Source organism: Symphodus melops (genome assembly GCF_947650265.1).
Source record: "Symphodus melops genome assembly, chromosome: 4".
Taxonomy (NCBI): Eukaryota; Metazoa; Chordata; class Actinopteri; order Labriformes; family Labridae; genus Symphodus; species Symphodus melops.
This window is the reverse complement of record NC_136694.1, coordinates 11498667-11513713: the sequence shown is the minus strand read 5'-3', so window position 1 is coordinate 11513713 and position 15047 is coordinate 11498667. Positions and strand designations below refer to the sequence as shown.

Here is a 15047-nt window from a genome sequence, read left to right as displayed (position 1 = left end):
GGGTCGTGGAGGGACGTGCTCGCCAGCTATCTTCTGCATATTTGCAACAATGAGTTTTTAACAAATAGTGGGGTTCTCAATTTGTGAATAGATTGGCGGTATAAATCACCTGTAAAGGAACTGTCGTTTCATGTTGAGGGAGGGTCTGAAAGAAAGAGAGAGAGAGAGAGAGAGAGAGAGAGCTCATCTTCAGAGGCGTTGCTGGCGTTGCTGACGTTGCATATTGCTTTTAAAAAGATTGCGGTACGCTGATGCGATGGCACAAGCAGGTAGATGAAATCTGTTAGGGCTCATTTGCAGAGTTTAATTTGATCGGCTTTTCAGCAGGAATACAAGTCACAGTGTGTGCAACCTCATCCGTGGCACCTTCAGATGATTCATTATAAAGCTGTGAAAGTCAAAGTATTGACCAGGTGAAAAACTGAATGCTTTCAACTCTAACAACCTTGAGTACACTGCAGTAATAGTCCAGATTATTTCAATGATCGGCTTAAACTTTGCCCCATGCACTCAGAGAGTCTGAATTGTATCCTGCGAGAAATCTGAAGCTTGGTGTAGCAGAAGTGTGAACCAGACTGAGACCTATTAAAGAACGGTCAGTGACGCACAGCAGACACCTGAGAGAGCAAAATAGGGATCTAGGCCGGCTGCAGCTATGTAAACAGAGCATTCCTGAATGGTACATGGTGCACCGAAGCAGTGGTGTGTGTGTGTGTGTGTGTGTGTTTTATTTTTTTTATTTTTTTTTTTGGGGGGGGGGGGAGACAGAGCAAATGAACAAGACAATATCACCGAAAGTATATCTGCATGCATTAGACGGCTTACATGTCTACCCTAAGAGCATCGTGAGCAGGGAATCGTGGATTATTATGAACACGAGTCTTTGTGTGAATGTAAAGTGACGAGCCGGGCACTACTCGGTGGCAAATGGAATTCACGCTCAGCCCACACAGTCCTGCTCGTTTGACCCGACACACAGCTTTAAAAAAAAAAGAAAAAAAAAAAAGAGAGAGAGATCACATGATGCCCCCATGAAAGCCTCGCAACCAGCATGAACAGCCCGCCGTGTGTGGTAAAGCTCGGCCTCACAAAGCCTCCAATAATAAGAGTAAGTAAGTAAGTAAGTAAAATTTATTTATATAGCACTTTTCGCAGGCAGGGGCCACAAAGTGCTTCACAAACAGGGTTAAAACATCACAAGCAATATACAGACAGCACAAAGATCATAGCAGCCCTAAAAGAGACTAATTAAAAGCCTGGACAAATAAAAACGTTTTCAGTTGACTCTTGAAAGTGTCAACTGAATCAATTGAGCGCAAGGATGATGGAAGTTCATTCCAGAGGCTCGGAGCAACGACCTGGAAAGACCGGTCACCTCTAGTGTGAAAATGAGCTCGAGGGACCTTCATCAGGTTCTGATCCATAGACCTCAGCGATCAACTCACTAAGGTAAGAGGGAGCCTGACCATGTAGGGCTCTGAAGGCCAGAACCAGGATTTTAAACCTGAAACTAAAGGACACTGGCAGCCAGTGAAGGTCTTTCAGAACAGGGGATATGTGGGTCCTCCTATTTGTGCGGGTCAGAATTCTTGCTGCAGAATTTTGAACTAATTGCAGTCTAGAGAGCTCTTTCTTGTTCAGACAAGAAAACAAACTATTGCAATAGTCTAAACGTGAAGACACAAAGGCATGGATAATGAGCTCCAAATCATTCTGCGAAACCATGTTTCTAAGTTTGGAGATCTTCCTTAGTTGAAACAAGCAGTTCCAGAGCAGCAACAGTGAGTCAATGAGCAGCTGAGCAGTCATTTAGACAAACTCAAAACACAGGCATGATGACAAGGAGGGTCTGTGTCAAGTCATAATCCAGCTGTATGGCACCAGCCCTATACCGGATCCAGATCAGGCTCGTCACAGGGGCACGTGGTCCACAGGCCTTTATCAGTGTTTCCTTACACACACTGCACGCACACTCATTTTCTGTTTTCTGATCAATCAATCGGCGGTCATACAGCAGGTTAACGCTGTGGAGACTACAATGTGATTTCAGACTAGGCACACTCAGCCGCCCTACTTTAATAGTACGGTCTCTCTGAACGAGCAGCAGCATGTAAAATGTGGATTTTTTTTATTTGTGTGAGGCGTCTGTGTTCACTTTCATTACAGCTACAAAGTCAAGAGAAGCTGGCTGGCTTTAGAGCTGAACAACATTTATGTGAGAAACGGGTGTTCCTTCTTTAAATATTAAAACTTCAGTTTAAAGCCAAAGCGTGTCTGCCTCGCACCATTTGTTCACTGCACCGTGAGGAAGCAACGGAAATCAGTGACACACATACACATGTGCTGGTTTAAAGTCTATATACGATCAGAGATGAATGAAGAAAGTAGACGCATCAGGCATCATAAAATGAACCTTCAAACCTTTTTTTTATCCCCGAATACAAGAAGTCGTGACAAAATAACACGGGCTGGATGAGGCGTCTCTGCTGCAGGCCGATTGGTAAATGAGTGTGTCAGGTGTTGAACGACTACATTATCAAAGTGGCTGTTATGTGGTGTACAGCACAAGTCCCTGTCATGTCAAAGTGACTCCCATTCAAACAGCGTGCGTTGTTGTAACTTTATGTGAACGGTGTGATGAATTATCTGCTGTAGAGATGAAGCTGTATAATATCATCTAAAAAGGAGGAGAATAATCCTCATCATGTGCACTTAAAGACGAATGTGGACCGCTCGCTTAAACTTTCAGAGCCGGCTGTGTTGATCTTCTGAAGGAAGGAACTCAGTGCAGGGAGAGAACGGACGGTCAAGGTGGGGCGAGTGGCGTCTCGAAAGAAGTTTTCACGTAAACAGGCTTCTTCGCTTAAAGAGGCGGGACGCAAACAGCTGAGCTGGGTGCCAACGGTGAAGACAGAAGATGGACACCGGTGACCTCTTAATTAAGACTCAATCCTTTTTCCTGTCTTTGCTAATTAGTCTCTGCTTGTCTAATTAAGATTCTATCAGTGGGCTGGCACGTTCGCCTCGCGGCGCCGCTTAAGTGAAGCGTGTACAGTGACTGACGAGAGGTTGGACTGCTTCTGTCAGAGAAAATGAGGACAAAGAGCGTCTATTGTAGGTGTGCTGACCTTTAGCTTACTGGCCTTTATATGTTCCATTATCAGACAAATACAGAGGACAGGCAGCGCCGCCATTGTCCTACCAAGACAATCGAAGCAGCTTTCACAGGCCGGGTACATAGAAATACACTTGGATCGGCCATGCGAACAATGTGTTTTTTTTAGTCCGTCAAAAATGTTTTTGTGGTATAAAAAAAAAATAAAAATAAATTTGGGGCTCACATTTTTAAGAGCGGTAAAAGCAATGTACTCAAAGTTAGACACGTTTTTAACTTTAAAGACAAAGAGCTGATTTGAGGCTAACTTGGCTTTCACTTTTCACCTGATCCAGAACAGTTTGAGGGAAACACTCCACACTGCTTTTGAAGAGGCATTAAAGCTACAAACACTGAGTGTAAATGTGAGAGGTACAGAGGCCTGCGGTGATGAAATCCTGCAGCCAATGCACAGCTTCTGGGGACACACAGACACAGCTGACGCACAGTCTGACACGGGGACATCAGATAGTGTCACTCAGCCCTTATAGCTGTCATCACTGAGCACCCATCAGCACCGAGAGGCCACCTGCAAAGCTTCTGATGACACACAGCCATATCCCTCCTGTCAGTATAGAAGATTATGGAAGACACTTGGTGCAGGACGGGTTCCAGCTAACCACAGGACACGCTGCTTTCACAATCAAAGCTGCCAAACATCATGCAGGCGGATCTTTCCAGATGGGAAATGTACAGGGACAGAGAACTCACCTTCTACAGAAACATTATTCATCAAGTCATTTCAGTGACAGCACAGAGCTCAACGTGTCTCTGCCACTTTGTCAGGGTAAAGGAATACTTGTTGTCACATGTTAATAACTTATTGTTAATGCTAATGTTTGTTAGCCCTATAACTACATTGACAAACGTCTGACTGGCGGCTGATCTGGCACATTACAGAACTGTTATGAAAGTGCATTCTCCCTGTGACTTTTAACTGTTTAAATAATGTATGAAGAAATACTGACATCACGAAGACAAACACTATTAGATGTCAAAAAGAAATGCACACGAGTGTGTTTTACTGGCTGGATGGAGGGCTGGGCATCACAGCAGTCAGACATTAAGCTGACACTGTGAGCGACCCTGGGGTGAACTGACACTTAAATCAAATGAATGGAAATAAAAAAGGTTTTGATTCTTTTTAGATTCGGGAGAAACAAGCTGAAAACTGTTAGAGAGGAAGACATCAGTCGTGCCAGTTCAACTCAGAACACACTCTTTCACTTTTGTGTGTTCACCTCGTATCGTATCGTTTTGTCACTGTGGAACAACGAAGAAGCACGTTGGATAGTTTTTCCTCTTATCTTGCAGGACTCGGCACTTTCTTTTCAAAAGTCAAGTTTGAAAACAGTTCTTTTTATTTCTTTTTTTTATTGATGAATGTATGGTAACGTCTCCATGACTGAGAATTCAAGTTAAATGTTTTTAATATTAAGATTCACTTTTTGTAAGGTGTGAGATTAAGAGTGTGTCGCTAGGTTAATTGATTATTTACTTAATCAAGCGATTGAGCTTCTTGGCCCTCAAAGTATATCAGATTTAGTTTATGAAATGAAAGGGAGCATCCATATCCTACAGTGGTTATGTCACACATCCCATGTACACAAGTTGTAGTCCCGGTCACAGCGGCCAGGGGTTCGAACCCGACCTCAGCCCTTTGCTGCATGTCCTCCCTTCCTCTTTCCTCCCAACGTTTCCTCTCTCTCTTCAGATGTCCGGTCTTTATGAAAGGAAAAAAAAGGCCCAAAGAAAACTTAAAGAAAAGGGAATGAACAATCTTATTTTCGTTTAAAAATAGAGCTTCACAAAAGTGAGAGGACAATATTTCATCCACAAGTACTTCAACACACACTTTATCAGATGATTTGTCTTACCCCGAATCCCCGCCACTCTCCCCTCTTCAGCTCCCACCACCCACATCGAGCATTCTTTAATGCCACAGACTGTCATCCATAACTGCTGTTAAGTGACCTGTTGCACTTCTTTTCTTTAGGAGGCTTAAGCAGGAAGAGAGGGGGGGAGCTGCTCCTTAATAAGAGCGGTCACTGTTTTCATATTCAGAGGACAATGAGTGTTGAGAGAATAGGCGCAGACTTGTGAGGGGAGAGATAAAGAGAACGGGCAGGATCAATAGTGCGAGGACAGATGAGGAGGAGGAGGAGGAATGAGGCGGAGTGGTTCAGCGAAGCATTGTTGTGTGCTGCCACCACAGAAGGACCACAGGAGTTTGTGCACTCACTGCCACAGGGCAACACGCAGATCCTCTTAATCAGGGCTAGACCATTCTCTAAAGCTGTAAACACTCTGTTGTTTTGTCTGTGCGCGCACATGAATGAGCATGTCTAAGCTTCCCAAAGACTTTACCTTAATGGGATTTGTGTAAACAGAGCCGAAGGTCTCGACGACGACGTAATTAAAAGGTAAAGAAAATGGAAGGCCTTTGTCGTGAGGAGCCGTAGAGAAAGTATGGACACAATCATATCTGGATCAAAAGTTGAAGATAAGCTGTAACAACTGTAAAGAAGCTCTTCTTTTGTGTGTCTTTTCACTATCTCGTGTCTAACAAACTCAAATGTGCAGCAACACTCCATTACTGAAACATGAGAGGGAGTTAAAAATGTACCACACTTAGCAGGTTTCTTTGTTCTGAAATCTTCAACTTTAAAAATGTCTGGCAGCATTTTGTCTTTTTTGAGGCACATCCTCTTGCTGTTGGGTCTGGTGGTCTGAGCTATATTAATGATGCCCACAGCAGCCACTACCAATTCCATCATTTTGCTTCCTTGTCATGCCTGCTGCAGGCAGAGCCACTGAGTTTTACAGCAGCGGAGCCGACAGAAAGACTCGGCCATTTCAGCCTGTCTGGCACCAAACCAGAGCACATACATGCACGCACACACCACTTTCATTCGCTGCATGCATGTGATCCCGATTCTGACTACAAACTGGAGAGGCCAGAACTGCCTATGCACGAACATTGTAAAAGCTGATATGTTATCTACATCTGCAATCTCAGCATTGAGCTACTGACTTTGCATCGTTCAACTCCACCCCACTGCTGTGACTTAAACTAAAATAATGCACCCAAAAAAAAAAAAAAGCTTTTGTCACACATGCACAAAGCGCCTGAACATGTTTAGGACATTTCCAGGGTGAGCTGAATGTTTGAAAGCAAAACAGCCACGTTTTTCACTGACTTTTACTCAGAATCTTTTCTGCCAGCCGTCTGGCAAATTTTCCTTGTGAGGTCGAGACTAGCTGATGTAGACACAGCAGAGACTGCTCCATTAATTCCCAGCAAGCAAATAACTGGAGAGGGAGGAAGTGATGGTTTTTTTTATTTATTTTTTTTATACCTTGCAATCAGTGTAAGAATGATGCGATGTGTCACAGTATGGATAAGTGTTAAGTGTGTGTTCGATCTCAGTGCTCCATTCCATTATGGGCATTCATACCTGTCTGTTTGGACATTCCTGTCTTCTTCCTACATTTCAAGGAACGGCCTCTTAGACTGACTGAGCATGCTGGAGTTGAAGCTGATGAATGTTCAACAAAAAGGATTGATAAAATGTCAGCAATGCAGAAAATATGAACACACAACATGCCATAAGACATGAAGGCAGTCAGTCAGTCATCATCAGAGCTTCATGTTAAAGCTCAGAGGTGTTTAAGTGCAAAGCTACCACGTTGACCAATCAGTGCAATGAATTCTTAAGATATGGGTGGATCCATTCCATTGAACTTACACACTATAAATCAGGACAGAAAATGTTTGTAGACATCTGAAACATGAACATTTTCTAAATCTGCAATGAAAACCCTGATGAAGATAATCATCTGTTCTGAGATCGTTTATTGTCCCTGGAGTTGAGCATCATGGTACATCCCCGCCGTGGGGGGGGGGGATTATGCTAACGGAGCAGTCAGATTGACAGTATGGGAATAAGTGTGGGCCTTTTGAGCAGATTTGTCAACTCATCCCACACGATTGCTAGGTTAACAGCTACCTAAGGCACTAAACCGAAGCAGCCTGAAGTTAAGCTCACGGCTTTCACTTTCCCGTGTGTCCTGACACTCGTAAGGAGCTCAGCATTTTACGGTTCGACACTATGGAAAGAAGGAAAGCGCGGTGAGACGACTCTGCTGCACAAATCCTCGAAAAACTGACCGCAGAGAAAGGAGAGCGTTGACAGATTTCTTTGGAGCGTCAGCAGCTGCTTTTACCCGTGCATGCGTACGCTTAGATTTGGATCATTGGAAATGGTAATGATAGAATCATGCATCGTCAATAACATAAACAGCATCTTTAACTCGTGTTAAAAGATCTTAAACAATGCTTCTCTTGTCGTGAAGCTTTTGGGTCATTTTCCTGAGCGTGTTTGAAAACACATTACACCAACACTCACCTCTCTAGCTCGCACATTTACAATCTGAAGACGCTGCACGGAGCATTCTTCAAAAGGAAAGCAAAGGGACCTGCTTAGAGCTGCTTCCCCAACTCAGCTAAACTAAGCACCATAAATGAGATGGCCTTTCTCTCCCTCTGACAGAGTGTGTAACTGCCAGTGCCAAGTGTGACCAATTCCCATTCACGCTCAACACAACACCCTACGTTTGAGCTAATTGGGGGGGAAAAAAAGAAAGACAATTCTTTCCTCAAACAAGAGGAGAGGCCGCTCACACGTGCACGTGTAGCTCTTTAGTGGGATTACAGAAAGCGCTGCATTAGTGGCACGGCTTTTCATGGTCTATTTAGTTGGTAACCGAGTGTCCCTCCAATGTATTTAAATGCAAGGCTTAAGCCGAGCACCGACACGCACAAACACAAATTCAGATCAAAGTCGGAGGGAAGATGCTCATTCTGTGCACATGTGACTTCTATCTGGCCTAACTTCATTGCTCCCATATTTACACATACGCTCGCTTAGATATAAACACACAGCCTGAAATTGAAGCCAGAAGATCTTTCCTAAAGCCGGGCTGCGAGGGAGGAAGTGAAGTCGTCCCACCGCTGTCAGAGAACACAAAGGTGGAGGGACGGTTTTAGGGCGAGGAGGGGTGTCCAACTTCCTGCTGAGAGAAAGGAAATAAACACTTCCATATGCAATCCCTGCCAGAAACACACACACACAAAGTGCACAAAGGGTTCAGAGCTTATGCAGTATAACAATGTGTTGTAAATTCAAGCAGGAGGGCTCCAGTTAGCACGGCCTAATGAAAGGGAGAATATTTTCTGCTTCCAGAAATTTATAGCAAGCAAGGCGTAGTTCATCACACCAGCGTGGTCCTATAATGCAGCTTGGAAAGAACTGCACTCCTCTAAAGCGGTAGTTTCTCAATTCCTGATTGGTCTGACTGAGCCAACTATTGGTTTAACATTGTAGAGGACTCAGATTTCTGTGTGTGTGTGTGCGTGTGTGTGTGTCTGTGCGCGTGTGTGAGTTCACCCAGGCGAGCCTGCACACCTCCTGCCAGGGGAAACCTGGAAATGTAGGTCCAACATACCATTTTTCATATATCTACAAAACACCCAGACGAACATTCACACATATCTGTGCTCGATTACAACACCTTAGGGGAAAAAACCTAACCCTACAGCGTCACTTTACTTAGAGCCTTTACCTGCAACACAGACAAAAACAATCAACCATGAAAAGAGAGTACACGCACATGATTTTATAAAAACACTAATCTGCTCTCAATCTGAATCCTCTCTGTTCAACATGCTGTGTTTGTACATGCTCTCCATGACCACAGAATTATAGTGATCGCCCCTTTTATGAAGTTAATCCAACAAAGAAGTTCTGCACTTCATCAGATTGTCCAGTCTTATTATCCACGTTTACGTTAGCAAACATGGCATATTGGCTTTGTTATTTTCCGGCACACTTCTGTCTGATTATTGAAGTGCATTAGCAGCGGGTCAGTAGCTGCGTGTTTAAAAGGGTAAAGAGCGAGGGTGCATGTCTGCGTTCGGATGTAATAGCTCTAATTACATAATCCAGTTATTTTCCCACAGCCTCTGCTCGATCGATACACAGTGGAGTGGACTTATCGTGGCTTAGTCGCCCCCAGCAGGGCAGGGTGTGTGCCCTACTGTGAATATATGTGTGTGTATGTGTGCGTGTTTTACTTTTACACCGATACCCAAAGCAAACACTACAATCTCTGCAGCAGGACTGGTTGGAGCCTCTTATCAGCTCAGAGTAGAAAAGCCCCTGTGTGTGTGTGTGTGTGTGTGTGTGTGTGTGTGTGTGTGTGTGTGTGTGTGTGTGTGTGTGTGTGTGTGTGTGTGTGTGTGTGTGTGTGTGTGTGTGAGTGTGTGTGTGTGTGTGTGTGTGTGTGTGTGTGTGTGTGCGTGTGTGTGTGCTAACAGGTCTGAATAGAGTGCTGAAGGTCCTGACCTGACACATATCAACACGTCTTATTAAACAGCAGCATATCCTTTGTGAATACGAGCGTGCTAAGACAGCCTTACCTCGCCGCACTTGATTAAAGTGAGAAAATGGCACAGGCTCTGGGTAGAATTAGGTCACTCTGATTTTACAGATGGCCCTTGTTGCCAAGCATATTTTCCCAATTAAGGCTGATTAGGGACAGGAAATTCCCAGACAGTGTGAATTATTAAAAACTTGAAATGGAATCTGATCATGTGACGTTGTATGGCGGTGACACCCGACATCCCCAGATGGATCCTAGTGAGAGAAGAAGAAGAAGAAGAAAAAAAAAAAAAAAAAGCTAGGAGAGCAGCTCGCTCCGAGACTTCTGATTGGTTCAAAGTGAGTTAAGTTTCCTGCTATTGTCTAAAGACATTACAAACTGCAACAAGAGTTGGAGGCTGCACAATCAACAGCGGCAGATGTTACATGAACTGGATTTTAACACACACTGATGAGACCTCAAAACTATTAGAATGAAGGAAACGTGTCGTGGCTGGAGCGCTTCCTGTTCCTGTTTACAAGCTCTACTACTAAAAAGGGTTTCAGGCATGAATGTCAAGACAGCACACACCTCTACAGGCAAAGACCAAGAATACATGCACACATTGAGATCCCTGCACTAAAGCAGTGTTTCATCTTTCTCTGACAATTTAAAAAACACATGATACTCTGAAAAATCACAGTGATGCATGATGAAATCACACTTATTTCTGAATGTTGTACTTAAGAACATTATGATGGATCCTTTGAGGAGGAAGTCCGGCCCTTACACACACGCTGTGTTTAATCCACACAGGTGTTTCCTGGTGATTCCTCCTGATAGAACCGCGTCTCAGGACTGTGGGAACGTTTTAAAGACTCAAACTGAGAGACTTCTTCTTCTCTCTTTTCGCTGCATTTTGGCAGCTAATAGGCCTAATGCTGCGTTCACGTGCTCCTCGGACAGTCCCAGTTTCCAAGTTGGGAAGTCGTTCCTCCAACTTTAGTGTGTTCACGTGTTTTCTGTTCAGAAGGTCAAAGTGTTGCAACAATAACAAAAAAAAACAAAACAATGTGGGCGTTCAAGATTTGTGGAATTTCACTGTTACTATTTATAATTCTGTAAAAACAAAAGCTGACGTGCAATGCGTGAATTAATAACAAAATTATTCTAACTTTCACAAAACATCATTTGGCCCCCCAATGTGATGACAAACTCTGCGAGTCGGGCCCCTTATTCTTTCCCGAGCTGTTTTTTCCAACTTGGAAACTCATTTCACTTGATGTGTTCAACACCACATGAGTGAAAGGTTACACCAACCTCACTCTTAACAATATCTAGCCCCCCCCCCGTCCCCTCCCCTCCCCTCACCTAATTTGGGTTTGTCATTGTTTGGTTAAATCTCCGCAGATGAAAATGCCTCATTGGTTTGTGACATCACACCATAACCAGAAAGGGCCCCGCCCATTTCTTCCACTTCTTTAAAGGTCTAATTAGACAACGGGTGGAAACACCTGTGTGCTGAGTCTTTACACTTCAGTTTTCTATTTGTCTTCACACTCATATCTGTGCTCGCTTAGAACACCTTAAAAAAAAACACCTAACCCTACAGCGTCACCTAACCCTACAGCGTCACTTTACTTAGAGTGATCAAACAGGAAGCAATCAGTGATATCCGTGTAGTACATGTTGGTGCGTTCACTTCAGAGCGTGTGATGCCTCAGCCCCAGTGTAAACAAATCAAACCACGGTGGAAGCTTGTCCTCAGGTATACGTCTGGTTCTTGTCACAGCTGGACCATTGTGTCCTTTACCTCAAGCTGAAAATATAAATATCTGGTTTACAGTTTTTGTCCTCGATCATACATCACCAGTTCCCCAATCTCTTCAAGGGCTGACTTTGTTTAGAGACTGTATACAAGGTAAAAATAATGATTTCATCCTCATGAGTGCCAAAGTGACTTATTCCTCTCCTTAACAAAATGCAGTGGCACATAATGTGTACTGCGGCTATATTCTGATGTTAATTTGTGCATAATGTAGCAGCCTTTAAAAAGCCTGCTGCCACTTCTGAACGGGCCTTGCCAATATAGCTGCCAGCATTCGCAGGTTATAAATATGTGAAATTGTCCTTGAAGACTTGCTGTTCTTTTGTCTGTCTCTACATGAAGTCAGTGTGGCCCGAGCTGGCTCTGAGCATCCCTTCAGCGCTCTGCTTCTCCACGCTGGGAGCCTGTCACAGAGGCTCAGTGTCAAACAGCATGGCACTGCTGAGTCAAGCTGACCAGAGCGAGCCAGACCAGCCACACTGGGCTGATGTGCAGGCTTATGTTAGCTGTCCTGGTGATCCCATTTCAAGCTATACGTGCTATATGGGTGGCCTGTGTGAGCACTTTGATTTGCTTGTTTGTCTTGTTTTGTTAAACTTCTAAATTAATTCAGAATTGCCATTTGCAAATGTTTGCTTAAATTTGAGGATCAGCTTGAAAGTAAGTCTCTCCTTTTAAGCTGAAATCATGGGACAAGCACATCTGTGTGGTTATTATGAACAATCACAAACTCCCTTCCTTCCCACTTACATTGATCAATCTTGTTTTGTGTATTGGTTGTTTTGTTTTTTTTGTTTTTTTTGTCAAAGCATCTTTGGGTATTGTTATTAAATTATGTGGAAAAGCTTTTAAACATTTAAGTTACTTTAAAGAACCATTAAACAGAACAAAGAAGAAGCTGAATAAACAGGATGCCTGACCCTGTGGGGTTTCCCTACACCTGACAGGTGGTCATTCCTCTTGTTAAATCTGGAAGCCAAACCCCATTAAAAAATACAGCTAATTTTCACGTCTCTCCACGACGTCACGACTCCCTGAAGTTTGGCACCAAGTCTGCTTTTTCATGAACAAACATTGTGCATGGCATAAATCATTTTCTAATTTTAAGTGTTGGTTACAGCAAATCTCAAACAGAGACACACATGTAGCTCAGCCCAAAATATATTTATGTTTGTTTTATCCTAATAGTTGCTGCATATATGTGATGTAGCCTAAGCCGAAATGGCCTATGTACCTCCTTCAATATCGATGTAAAAATCGGCTCGAGAAAAAATAACTTTCGTGAATATTAAGAAAACTTATGAAGCTCAATAGACAGAAGTTAGAAGGGAGTTTCGTGTGTGCCACTGGCCCATTTCAGCTCTTACCTTGTCTGACAGTTTTCAACCTGACGGCCCCTTTGCAGTTCTTTATGACCGTCTGTATGTCGTACAAAGGTAATCCCGAAATCGATAGATTCTCCACTTCCAGCAGCAGCTCCCCATCATTTAATTGTCCAGTTTTGTAAACCACCAGATCCTCGCTCACTTGACCAATGTAGGCGAACTCTCCATTCTCAGCCCCGCCGCGCAGCGACACGTTCAAGTCACCGCGGGCATCCTTGGAGACGGAGCACTCGTTTATTTTGGAGGTCCAGTGGTTCTTCTTCAACACTGGTTTGGACATTGTGGACAGTTCTAAGCCAACACCAAAAAAAAAAAAAGGCTCTGCCACTGAGATGAGGAAAAAAAAAAGTCAAAGCAGCTCTGCCGCTCAAAAAGTAAATTTGAATCCAAGGAAAGCGCAGCAAACTTTCTTCCTCTTCAACAGGAACATGAGCGCCTCTGACAGTAGTTGTCCCACCGCTCTCCTGCGGTGACAAATCAAGCCATTCCTGTTGGCCCTGAAGTCACTCCTTCCGATGTGGATATTGTCTTCATTATTCTCTCAACATCCCTGCAGTTTAATCCTCTTTAATCGATGTCATTTTACATATGCCACGGTCCCATTCAAGCCTCGTGCCCACTTATTAATTAAATCCTCTCAGCTGTTCCTCGAAACTCAATTGAGTGATTTTCCTGAAGGGAACTTCTCCTTTTTCAGTCGGCGGTTGAATTTATCGGTTCAAGTCACCGTCCTCGGCTTGTTCAACTAGGTACAACGCGCTCGTGCTCTTAACTGAATCTCATTCCTACTCTGGGCTCTGCTCTCGCGCTGGGAATGTGTTGCTGTTCGTGCTGCATTCACGTGCTATCGGAAACTTTTACGGTCAAATAGTTGAACTATTTGTTATGTTACAAATTGAATTGGACACAACAATTACAGAAGAGAATTGTAGCTATATTTAAAATAATTGCTTGATGTGCGATCTAGGCTAGACCTAATTATTTCTGGCCACATACATATATTATATATACATATTTAGTACTGCATGAAAGGTAGTCCTATTATCATAGATAAAATTGAAGGGGAAAAAAATAATGTGACGAATAAAGTGATCTATTTTCATTCTTGACTTGAATCCCTCGATGTAAAGCGAATCCATGTCATATATAGGCCTAGGCCTATTTAAAGTAGATAATGTTGTATCTGTCATACACAGAATAATAATATTGACATGTATTTTTTTTTATTTTAAAGGTGCAATATGTAGTGTTGGTAGAGAAATGTGAAAGTTGGAGAAGTGTAAAGATTCTGTGTTATAGGCTGTTCATAACTATACACTCCACAGAGGAAAATATGGTCCCTGTAACACCGTTTGAAGATAAATATCCCACGCAAAAAGTTATGGGAGCAGGTCTGCAACAGTGAAATCGTAACTCTCCTGGTAGCTTTTTTAGCTCCAACAATGTTCCAGGGATACATGTTTTTTACTGAATAAAGTTTAGCCTATTTAGTTAGTAGTAGAAAATATAGCATAGAATTGTTTAACTTCTCAAACTTTCAAATGTCCCTCAAGTTCATTCAGATGAATCAACTGAAAATATATTCTAGCCACAAACCCATGTGATTTTATCTTGTCCAAAAAACGTAATCAGTTAAATTTATTTAGCACTACTCCTGTTTGGGCTGAAGGTTTAATTTTCTTAAAAAATCTGCAGTCGGAGTCTACAAGGGGCACATGAAGGCAGCAATATTATAACGAGCGCATGCGTGTTGATCGGGGCAGAAAGCATCATTAGCCTTTCTAAATTAAACATAGGTCGCATTGGGTTTAGGACTTGGCTATATCAAATACTTAAAAGTGTATTAATCAAAATTCACTCAATAAGATTTTTTTTTTAAAGTTTTGGACATTGTCAGACTATGGGGGTGGTGGTGGGGGTCTGCCTAGCTGTTAAATGAACAGACTTGATGTGATGATTCTGACTGTGATGTTAATTTGATAATGACGTCTTGCAGTGGTTACACCTGTGATCCTGCCTGTCAGGATTCCTACATTTCAGGTTGGACAGGTGGTGCACCTTGTTTTCATGCATGGGTGGAACCTCCTCTCAAACACTCCTAAGTGGGTGTTACAGTGTAAATGATTGTTTGTGCTTGACACAGACATTTCTACAGAATTTATGAGATCCCTACATCACAAACACACATTATAAATCAAACTTAAAGAGAAGCATACATCTCTTTTTTTCCCCAGCAATTTCACAAATTTCTGACCAA

The 15047-nt window shown here is 43.0% G+C and overlaps 1 protein-coding gene across 7 annotated transcripts in view; it reads right to left on the bottom strand.

Moving 5' to 3' along the window:
* Nucleotides 1-13629, bottom strand: part of magi1b (membrane associated guanylate kinase, WW and PDZ domain containing 1b) — a 119510-nt gene extending 105881 nt beyond the window's left edge. For 6 of the 7 annotated variants that reach the window (XM_079341261.1, XM_079341264.1, XM_079341262.1 and 3 more), the window contains exon 1: nt 12773-13629. In XM_079341261.1, the coding sequence (XP_079197387.1) occupies nt 12773-13070 (298 nt within the window). In that variant the 5' untranslated portion in view covers nt 13071-13629. The remainder of the gene's footprint in view (nt 1-12772) is intronic. The other variant, XM_079341267.1, reaches the window with a different exon arrangement.
* Between the last annotated feature and the right edge of the window lie 1418 nt (nt 13630-15047).